This window comes from Mastomys coucha, unplaced genomic scaffold, assembly GCF_008632895.1.
Source record: "Mastomys coucha isolate ucsf_1 unplaced genomic scaffold, UCSF_Mcou_1 pScaffold21, whole genome shotgun sequence".
NCBI classification, from domain to species: Eukaryota; Metazoa; Chordata; class Mammalia; order Rodentia; family Muridae; genus Mastomys; species Mastomys coucha.
Genome location: NW_022196904.1, coordinates 165,638,678 through 165,650,004, shown reverse-complemented (window position 1 = coordinate 165,650,004; position 11,327 = coordinate 165,638,678). Strand labels below are relative to the sequence as shown.

At 43.1% G+C, this 11,327-nt stretch overlaps 1 protein-coding gene across 1 annotated transcript; it reads right to left on the bottom strand.

The window, feature by feature from the left end:
* Positions 1–6: 6 nt before the first annotated feature.
* On the bottom strand, positions 7–10,212 carry LOC116103765 (interferon-induced protein with tetratricopeptide repeats 1). The gene is made up of 2 exons (XM_031390140.1): positions 10,075–10,212; positions 7–1,670 (listed from the first exon to the last, which is right to left on the bottom strand). Exons 1-2 carry the CDS (start codon positions 10,077–10,079, stop codon positions 284–286), a joined length of 1,392 nt encoding a protein of 463 aa, XP_031246000.1. The 5' UTR covers positions 10,080–10,212; the 3' UTR covers positions 7–283.
* Between the last annotated feature and the right edge of the window lie 1,115 nt (positions 10,213–11,327).

The window sequence follows — 11,327 nt, the reverse complement described above, 5'->3', positions numbered from 1 at the left end:
CTATCTACTGCAAATACATAGACATAAGGAAAAGGTTCTGTGATTCTACAGCTCACAGGAGCCCAGAACAGCAGGAATCAGTCCTGATCTTCAAGTGAGTAGGTGTCCTAGGGATGGAAGTGTCTTCTAGATAGGATCATGAGACACCAGAAAGAAGTCGCAGGAGAAAATGTACTTAGCTACTTGGCATTTCAGAAAAAAAAAAAGCCAAAAGCAGACCTGGAAAAAGAAATCAGGAAGGGGCACTGGAACACTTAGTTAACTTCATAGATGTAAACTGCAATCAAAAGGCAGGATTCATGACCCCAGAGAGCCTCAGGGCCTTCTCATAGTAAAGCAGGGCCTTCTTCTCTTGCCCTTTCAGTTTGTAGACTAGCCCAAGAAGGCTGGTGCTCTCCACAAGATGAACATTCCGGTAAATGCGTCTTTCAGCCACTTTCGCTAAAGCCGAGAGTAGTTTCCTCCAGGCAAAGGACTTCTCTTCTACTTTTAGACCTTTTAAGTAGTGGGTAATTGCCTTGTCTTCTGACTTCTTATGAAATTGTTGGAAACAGCCATAGCGGAAGTGAATATCCTGCTCTATGTGAGCCACCAGGTTCTTGCTATTCAGTGCCTTCTGGAAATTTTCCTCTGCTTCTTCATATTGGTGAATTTCTGCCTGCACTTCAGCCAGGCAAACATAAGCCATCTCAAATGTGGGCCTCAGTTTCAAAGTCTCTTGAAATTCAAAAATGGCCTGTTGTGCTAATTCCTGCACATTGTCCTGCCTTCTGGGCTGCCTGTTTCTGGATGTCTTCAGTTGGAACATTTGTTGCTTGTAGCAGAGCCCTATTTGATAATGTAGATAGCCAGAGGAAGGTGATGCCTGCAAAGCCTGCCGTAGAAGATTTAGAGCTTTGTCTATGCATTTTTTCCTACGGAAATATTTGGCTGCATAGCGAAAGACATAACTTTGGCAAGATGTGCTGCTGAGGGCTTCTTCAATGTGTGCTTCTGCTTCACCATGTTCTCCTACATCCTGAAGCTTTAGGGCAAGGAGAACTTTAATGTATGGATCTTCTGGATTTAACCTGACAGCCTTCCTTAAGGGTTCTAGAGATATAAAGTTGTCATCTACATCTTCGCGGTAGGCTACGACTGCATAGCCAGTGTTGAACTCAGGGTTTTCAGGTTCCCTTTCCAGAGCCTTTGCAAAGCAGGCCAGGGCTCGTTTATAATTTTTTCCTCCACACTTCAGCAAGGCCCAGCCTTCCTCACAGTCCATCTCAGCACCCTCCAGCCTGTAGGGAAAGGGACTTGCAAATTCCTTGCAAACCTTCTCCACCTTGTCCAGGTAGACCTGGGCTTCTGCCAAGCTGCCCCTGTGGTAATGCACCCAGGCACAGTTGCCCCAGGTCACCAGGCTTCTCTTGCCCAACTGCTCTCTCTGGATCAAGTCTTCAGCTTCTTTCAAGCTCTGCAGGGCTTCTTCTTGCTGGCCTTTCAGATGTCTCACATAAGCCCGGAGGTTGTACATCCCCAATGGGTTCTTGATGTCAAGGAACTGGACCTGCTCTGAGATTCTCACTTCCAAATCAGGTATGTCATTATCTTCAAATTGCAGCTTCCATGTGAAGTGACATCTCAGCTGAAGCAGTTTCTCCATGACCTGGTCACCATCAGCATTCTCTCTGCAAGAAAGAGGCAGAATGATTTGTTATTTGAGAAATGCCAGAAACGGACACCAAATCAAACATTCTTGCTCTTTTACCCAAAGTCTCAGGCTTACTGTCGCTTTAGAGTTCCTTGATTTTTTTTTTTCCACATAAGATCTTGGCTCTACTTACTTGAACTGTCAGAGACTCCTTCCATGTGCATGGATATGTACAATCCTAGACTGTAAACTGACGATTTCAGTCAAGGCTGGACATAGATGACCAGAGGAATACAGGTACACTCAAAGATGCCACACCTCTTCTCTGAGGTCTAGAACTCTAAAAAACGATGTCTTCCTTTCCTACTGTCTTTGAGGACTATGTGTCCACTTGCATCCTACCTGAACTGACATACAAATAGGACCTGTCTGTTAGCTACACAATGAATATTGAGAACATGTCACTGTAGGGCCCCGTTCCTTTCATCTCCGACACAAACAAGGAGCTGGTGTTATAGTCTCAAGAAGTAGGCTGTCTTGGAGTAAGTGGACCTGCTCTCTTCTTTCTGACACTAGGGACATGACTTTTCTTGGTCCTTTTATTTTTGGGTGATTTAGGTGGGGGCCTTCTAGAGAGTGAGAAGGCTTAGCTCCCCCGCTCTGTGATTCGAAGGATTCCCTGCATTTTAAAGATGATCTATACAAACTGAAAGCCTTTCCTTGTTTCCTTATATTACCATTCCAGAGGTTCCCAAGGGTGTATCACTGCGTGCTTCAGGGTCACACTGTACCTATCTGTGAAATGGGAATAACTTTAGTATTTCCCATTCCTGGTCTATAAATATCCAATACATGGAATATATGTATTATGTATTATGAAACTCTATTTTTATAAGAGTTTCCTATTTTTCTATTAGTGTTGAGGACAAGAGGTAGAATTTAGTCACTCGTCTTTTGGGTAGGTACCCAAAAGCAAGCAGCTTTGAATCATGTTCAAGAATAGAAGGAAAAAGGCTCTTGGTTTTGTTGGTGGTTGTCTCTAACAGAGGCTATGTATGCCATACTGCACAAACCAGTTAGTTGTCTTTGGTTTTGATCTGGTCAGATGGCAATAATAGTAACAGAGAGGTGTGACAACCTGTTAGATCTTTCCCATAAAGAAGGCCTGAGCTTGGAGTCTTTAAGGGTAGACCAATAGGAAATGACAGCCATCTAGACACTTCCTGTATCTGTCAGTTAAACTTGAGTAGCTTCTGTATCCCCTGTTCATTCACCCATTCTATGGTATAAACTATATGCTTGGGACCATTGATAGCCCCTATTTCTTGGTCCCCATTCTATTGTAGGAAGCTTGTCTTTTTTTTTTTTTTTCAGTTAGGATCCCACTTACAACCCCACAGGGCTTCTTCTTTATGAAAACTACCTGCTGTGGTCCATGAACATCAGTTTTGAATAGTGCAAGACCAGAATTCAGCATCATTGACTCAAAGAAAGCTTTGTGTGACTGACCAAAATTCTATTAAGTCTCCACGGCACTCCAGTAACAAACATGATTTTGAAAACATGGAATTGGATTCACTATAAACCTAAAACAATCAACACATTTTGGTGCTAGCATGAATAGCCCTGAGAGAGAGAGAGAAGGGGCATACATATCGCAGGGGCTGGAGTCACAAAACCCAAGAGCCCTTCTGCCTAGGCTACCATAGGAGAATACTATGGACTCAGTCACTTACACAACAGAATTTGTCTTATTGTAAGTCAGCAAGTTATAAATCTCAGATCAAATTGCTTGCCTATGTAAAGCCTCATCTAGCAAGCATTTCTTCCTGACTTGCAGAGGGTCACATTCCTGCTCCATCCTCCTACAGTCTGTCCTGTCAGTGCCATGAACTAAGAACCTTGGATTTGCTTCTTCTTCTTATAGGAAATCTTCCCAATCCTGTAGCAGGTGCCCTGCCCTGGTATCTTCAGCTGACTTTAATCTATGTTTATACATTTTTACTTTTCTCTACGTATAAGTACTATTCTTGAAGTTGATTTGGAAGGGGACACAGTTTGAACATTAGTATAGCCAAGTGATTTTAACTTGGTGACATAATTTCTAAGGTGTAAATCTGACGAAAGTTTCCTTGGGGATGTTTTAAGTCACTCATATAAATGATTAAAATAGAGGAGGAAGGAAATATTAAGAAAGTTCAGTCACAGTTTAGGACGAAGAATAAACTCCCAACAAAAGTAGGAAAGCAAGCTTTAAATCATTTCATCTGTCTAGGAGGTCAGGGTTGAAGAGCTTACTGAGGTAATCCTGCAAGCAGCTACAGTCAGGTCCTAAGAGAGAGAGAGAGACTGCCCAGAATGTCACTGCCTTGATGTGACACTAAGGGAGCCATTTAGATCAAGACTGAGCTCCCCACTTTTCTCCCTAGGTCTTTTCCTATAGTTGTGGTCTGTGTTCTGTTTGTTGTGTATGTTTGAGTAATCTATCCCAGTGACATGTCTAATTGTGTACAGAGCCTTAACTGTTCTCGAGGCAGTTTATTATCTTGGTTTCAGTCCTGGCAAAAAAGTTCAGTCTCATTAAAGGCAAGAGATGTTTTCAGAAAACAAGATTTAAATATGTGTCCAGGCATTCTACCCAGTATCTGACAAAGGGAGGTAGGAAAAGGAAAACGGGAAGGTGACACATTCTCTGCTAAAGTAGAGACTGAGAGTCTGTAGGTAGCTATTTTGAGATGAGGACTTTTGGGTTAGAGAAGTAAGTACATATCATATTAAGGTGATACATGGAGAGAGGTTCTTTCCATTTTGGGAATCTTATCATCTTTGGAATAGTTCTAAATGCCATTTCTCCTGGGAAGACCAACTCTTTTGAAAACCTCACCAATAAGAGTGCCCAAATGACCCAGCTATACCCAGAAGATGCTCCACCATGCAATAAGGACACATGCTCCACCATGTTCATAGCAGCCTTATTTATAATAGCCAGAAACTGGAAACAACCCAGATGTCCCTTAACAGAGGAATGGATACAGAAAATGTGGTACATCTACACAATGGAGTTCTACTCAGCTATTAAAAACAGTGAATTTATGAAATTCTTGGGGAAATGGATGGATCTGGAGAATATCATCCTGAGTGAGGTAACCCAATCACAAAAGAACACACATGCTGTGCATTCACTGATAAGTGAATATTAGACCAGAAGATGGAAATACACAAAGTACAATCCACAAACTACAAAAAACTCAAGAAGAAGAAGACCAAAATGTAGCTACTTCATTCTTTCTTAAAAGGGGGAACAAAGTACCCATGGAAGGAGTTGCAGAGACAAACTATGGAGCAGAGACTGAAGGAAGGACAATCCAGAGACTGCTCCACCTTGAATTCTTCCCATATTCAATCATCAAATCCAGACACTATTGTGGATGCCAGGAAGTGCTGGCTGACAGAAGCCTGATATAGCTGTCTCCTGAGAGGCTCTGACAGTACCAGACTAATACAGAAGTAGAGGCTCACAGTCTTTCATTGGACTGAGTACAGGGTCCCCAATGAAGGAGCTAGAGAAAGGACCCAAGGAGCTGAAGGGTTTGCAGCCCCTTATGACAAACAACAACATTAATTAACTAGTACCTCAGAGCTCCCAGGGACTAAACCACCAACCAAAGAGTACCCATGGTGGGACTCATGGCTCCAGCAGCATATGTAGAGTAGAAGATGGTCAAGTTGGTCATCAATGGAGGAGAAACCCTTGGCCCTGTGAAGTTTCTATGCCCCAGTGTAGGGGAATGCCAGGGCCAGTAAGCAGGAGAGGGTGGGATGGTGAGCAAGGGGAGGGGGAAGAAGGGGGAGGGAATAGGGTTTTTTTTTTAATTTTTATTTTATTTATTTTTTCTTTTTTTTGGAGGGGAAAATGGGAAAGGAGATATCGTATGACATGTAAATAAAGAAAATATCTAATAAAAAAATAAATTAAAAACAGAAAAAAAGGAGTCTCAGGAATACTAGACAATAACTCTAGCACCAAGTCATATTCATAGCTCATTCTCTTTTTTCACTTTAGAAGTGAAGCTCTACTTAAGATCTTACTTATTATTTAAATATTGGAACAATTCCATATATAATTTATAAGTTATGTATTATTTATATTTTAATTATGTTATATTTATAATTATATAAATTAGCTTTGTTAAATCTAAATGTACATATCTACTTGCTCAAAGAATGTTATAAACTTGAACTCTTGTGTTCAAATGTGAACAAATGACCATCTTTATACTCTTCACTCATTGCCAATTCCTGTTACTATTAAATTAAAGTTACTCTTTAATTAACAAATATTAATTTTATATAATAATGTGCCTTCATGCATCTGTTAGATTTTTGTAATGAGAATTTTAGTTCAGGGTGAATTTTAATTCATACTTAAGCATATATATATGAATATATATAATATATTATATATATTAAGAATATATGTATATATTCTTATAATCAACAACAACAACAAAAGAATGCCCAAATGGAACGGAACAAGATTGACACTAGACTTCACTATACACAAAGAACAATGTGTGTCCAAGTTAAGCTTGGACAGGAAGTCTTCCCCAGAAGAGAGACTAGGCATTGGTTGTCTAACACCAAATGTTGATTTCTGATAGCATGCACACAATTAATATTATAAGGACTTAACAGGTTCTATTTAGAAATTTATGTATATATACATAAATATGTATATGTGTGTGTGTGTGTGTCTGTAGGGTACTTATGCCAAGGCATGCATACAGAGGTCAGAGGACAGCACAGCATTAGGCACTGGTCTTCACCTTGTTCTTTTGAGGTTGAAAGCCAAGTGCTTTCTACCTCCTCAGTAGGTACTAGGTACTAGGATTCAACCCTGTTCCTTATGGTTGTTTGGTGAGCAGTTTACCCACAGAGCCATCTGCCCAGCCCATTTTAAATCTTCAAGGAAAGCAGTTGTAAGTCTCCCCTGCCCCTTTGACATGGTATTTCAGAGCTTATGGAGCGTGGTGGGAGATTGGGGACCGATGAAAGAGTGGCCATGAATGCTGGCAGTTTGCAGAAAAACACTATCAGTCCTCCCTTCTCTAGGCTTCAAGTAATGGAAGGAAGATGCCCCCAAAATGTCCTTGATGTGCCAACTTGGAGAAGAGACAGGGCATGTCATCCCTGACATTGAAAGGTTCCTGAGTGTGGAGAGCTCTTGGTTTCTTTTTCTAGGAATTTGACAGGAATTTGACATTGGGCTAGAACAAGGAAGAAGGCTCAAGATGAAGACAGCTGAGGAATGTGTTCTTTGTATCTTGATGGGCCTTGTTATGACCCTGAATACAGTAATCATGGGACCTTTGTTTATGCTTTGTCTGTTCCTTAAGTACTTTGTTTATGCCTTGTTTGTTCCTTGACTACTTGGTTTATGCCTTAGGACTGACCATATTCTTTGCATGTCCCTAGAATGGTATAAAAGCAGACTGGATAAAAATAAACCCACTTCAGCTTTAGAGCTGGCTGGAGTCAAGTTATAGTGTTGTGTAATTGTCTTTTCTTTCTTTACTACTCCCTCCCTCCCTTGAGGCTCTGTTGACTGACTGAGCTGGCTTGGTCACCTGAGTCTATGGCCCAGTGATCCTTGGGCTTGTGTCCCTCAGTTCACTAGTCCATTCCCATTTCCAGAGTGCTTTTTCGTTTCCAAGGAAATGTCTCTTTCTCATCAATGTCTTTGGACAAATGTCTCTGGTCCAATTCATTGATGTCAGACAAAAATATCTGGGTATTTCAACAGCATCTCAGGGAAAGTTTGGCAGTTATTCCTGGACTCTAGTCTCTACCTATAACATTTGATAAGCCAGGCTAGACAGGGACAAAATGGTAAGAAATTTCTGGTCTTTCTCTCTGTGTCTGACTATCTGTCTGTCTCTGTCTCTCTGTCTCTGTCTCTCTCTCTCTCTGTGTCTGTCTCTCTGTCTGTCTCTCTCTTTCTTCTCTCTCTCTTTCCCCCTCTATCATCCCCCACTCTATTTTTTTTAATTCTCTCTCTGACTCTGTCAGTTGGGAGTACATAGGTTCTTGCCTCCACAGATAAACACTAAGAACATCACACATGTTAAACATGAAGAATTGACTCTTCAATAGTGTGTGTGTGTGTGTGTGTGTGTGTGTGTGTGTGTGTGTGTATGTGTGTGTTGGTTTTATACTCAGAAGCCTGGTAATGGAGGTCATTAACAACCTAGTATTTTGTGTTCTCTGTGGAGCCGGAACACATTAAGCTCATACGGCAGGACCAGAGGTGGCTAAAAGCATAGGTAACCTTTGCTTTATTTGTATGGTCAGAGGCTCCTCCAAGCTCACACAACCAGGGCTGGAAGTGGTAATAGTCCAAATGACCTCTTTACTATCTGTATGACTGACAAGACACCAGCTCCTTCCCTAGGCCCTGAAGCTACTATATGAAGCCTATCTCTAGAACTAATCCTCTTGAAAGAAGTCACATGTACTTTGAGTTGAGTTTTGATGTAATTATACCCCATAATACTTCCGTGTGCACACAGGATTGGATTACACCAGGAAACATTTTTCCATATTGTCTGTGCTTAAATATATTTACAACAACAGTGCCAGGTTAGACACTAGAAGTTTGAACCAACATTGGCTGAATTATGTTTAACCAGATTTCCTTCTTGCTTCATAGAGACAATAGCTCTGTTGGCCATGGCATTCTCAGACACCTCAACATTCCCTAGTATGCTCTATCTCTGTATCTGTATTTGCTCCTCTCTTTCTCTCTCTCTCTCTCTCTCTCTCTCTCTCTCTCTCTCTCTCTCTCTCTCTCTCTCTCATAACCAAATTCATGGTTATTCCTTCTTTTCCAGAGCACTTTAAAATGATGGTCAGGCTTCTGTAGGAAGATTAATCCTGGTCCAGGGGCATCAGATTCAATCAGGCTTTTCTTTGCATTCCCCGGCTATAGCATCCCACAGTTGGAATTAGAGATTGTACTTGCACCTTATGGGAAATAAAGACATTCTCAGGACAGCTAAGAACACTCTGAAAACTGGACAGCAGTAGCCCAGGAAGATCTGCCTTGACTGGGAGCCTCACCAGGATCTTTCTGGGGACCTGTGCCTTGAGGTGGAGGTACATGCGCTTGTGCGTAAGTGCCTGCTCTACCTTTCCAAACTTCTTGACATGGTATTATGTCCCATGGATGCCCTTCCTGCTACTGTCACACAGTAGTTCTTATTCCTGAAATGACTGGGGGGGGGGGCTCTGAGATGAGGATTCTGAGCATCCCACTCTTGGTTTACCCCCATTTGAGGCTTCCTAGCTAGGCTCCTTCTGGAGGAATTGACTTCAGAAGGGCAATGCGGGTAGGGAGACCCCCCAGGCTCAGGGGGTCAGAGTTCAGCTGATCCCCCGGTCTCAAAGGGCAGGATGCTCTTTTTCCTTGTTAGTTATATGCTCCATTCCTCTGTTCAATTGCAAAAAGCAGATGCTCCATAGCTGGCTTCCATATTCAGCCTCAGGGTGCGATGCAGGGCGCTCCATGCACTGTCCATTAAATTTGGAACCACTGGTTGGTGGTCCTGTATCCCATTACCTTCTTGGTGATGTGTGGAGCCCTTGTTTCGGGGATAGAACGTTTACGCACCATACCCCAAGCCTCAGTTGCATGCCCACCAAGTCTCTGGGTCTCAACTTGCTCTACCTTACCAAACTTCCTGGCATGGTTTTATATAACACATTTTCATATATATTTAGTTTCTTGGCAAACAGTTTTTCATACCGCTTGTCAGAGAGAATAGAATTTACACATTTTTGTTTCTTAATCCTGGGAGAGAGAGAGAGAGAGAGAGAGAGAGAGAGAGAGAGAGAGAGAGAGAGATGTGTCCAGGGTATTGGTTAAGCCAGCCAGGGATGGGCAAGATAGCACCTGGGAACAGAAAGCTTGAGCAGCATTTCAAGAGGTCTTTGTGGGGTAGGATGGTACACCCTAAAGACAATGGGGCTCAGAGGTCAGAAGAAGCACACTCTAACCTGCTGCTCACTTTTAGGGCACCAAGTGGGTGCTGGTGGTGCCTAATTTCATTCCAGAGGGGCCTGTTTGATAATTGTCTCTGTCTATAAGATGAGCATGCTAAATGCTCCGCCAGGTATTTGTTGTGAGACAGCCTTAAAAATCAAAACAACTCAAACAACAACAACAACAACAACAAATCAAAACAAGCTTCCAGTCACACATCCAGCACCAGGAACACAGCTTAGTGGGAGCATTAAGCAAAATTCCTGGACCCTCAGGGCAATTGACATCCTTGTTCCCCATCAGCAGTAGAAAGAGAAGCTAGAGGCAAAGTCAGAACTGGCCACAAGCAAATGTCTGTGTCCTGGGTTCCTTCAGAGTGGAGAGCAGGGGAATGCCTTACCCCATGGTGGCTCTGAAGGTGGCAGCTCTTCTCTGGGTTTTCAGCAGAGCAGGACACCTCAGAAACCTGCCTGGACTCTGCTCTCTTGCAGGCTCTCACACCAACTGCTAGCTCAGGCTTTTAAACACTGGAGTAGCTCTGGGAGCTGGGGCTATGCTCTATGCAATCAGCAGGGGGAAACTGAAACTGAGAATGGAAAGTGAAACTAAAGCCTGCAGATTACCTTCAGGGACACAGTGGAATTCGCCTTCCTGCTCTCTCCACTGAAATCCATGGGGGAGAAGGTTCTGAAACCTTCTTCGGATTGACATGCCCGATCCAGACTGCTGTCCAGAGACTCTATCTGTTAGGTAGGGGCTGATGGAGGGGATGCAGTTATGATGGAAACCAGACTGGCATCTTCAGAAGCAGTGTTGTTCTTTATTCCAAGCAACTGAAGGTCTGCAGCCCCTCCTTGGAAGTGAGACTTGCCCATGTGGCACTAGGGGGTCACTTCTTAGGAAGTGATAGGATGGCAAAGGGGAAGTTTGGGACGGGAAGAGTGAGTTGTCCTGCAGTGTGGAAATGGAAGATACCAGCTGGTGGTGTGTGTGTGTGTGTGTCCTTAGCATCCTCCACAGGTGTCATCATTCACATGTACTGACTGGTCCATAGCTTCCCAGACTACCTGAAGCTTTAAGAGTTAAGCCTTTACAAACTAGGACAGTTTCTCAGAGCCTAGAGCAGTGGAGCCATGCTTTGTGTTAACTTCTCCTGAGGTGACTGTAAAGGGTTCTTTCCACCAATCATAGTCATATAAACAAAAGCCAGACATGGAATCCCTAAAAGGTTATGGTTATTCAGAGCCGTGGCACTATCCCACTCTAAAAAGGCTAATAGCAGGCTGGAGAGATGGCTCAGCGGTTAAGAGCACTGACTGCTCTTCCAGAGGTCTTGAGTTCAATTCCCAGCAACCACACAGCGGCTCACAACCATTTGTAATGGGATCTGATGCCCTCTTCTGGTGTGTCTGAAAACAACTACTGTTGGCATTCTGTCTGAATTCCACCCCTACAGTTCCTGGCAGCAGCCAGGTATGCTCACTCTACAGTTACCTGGCAACGGCCAGGTACTCCTGACCCACTATAAAAGGGGATGCTGGGCCCATCCTCTCTCTCTTACTCTCTTGCCTCTCTTTTTCTCTTGCCACCCTCTTGCCCCCTTTCCCACTCCCTTCACGTGGCCATGGATGACCCCCACTTCTCTATTCTCTC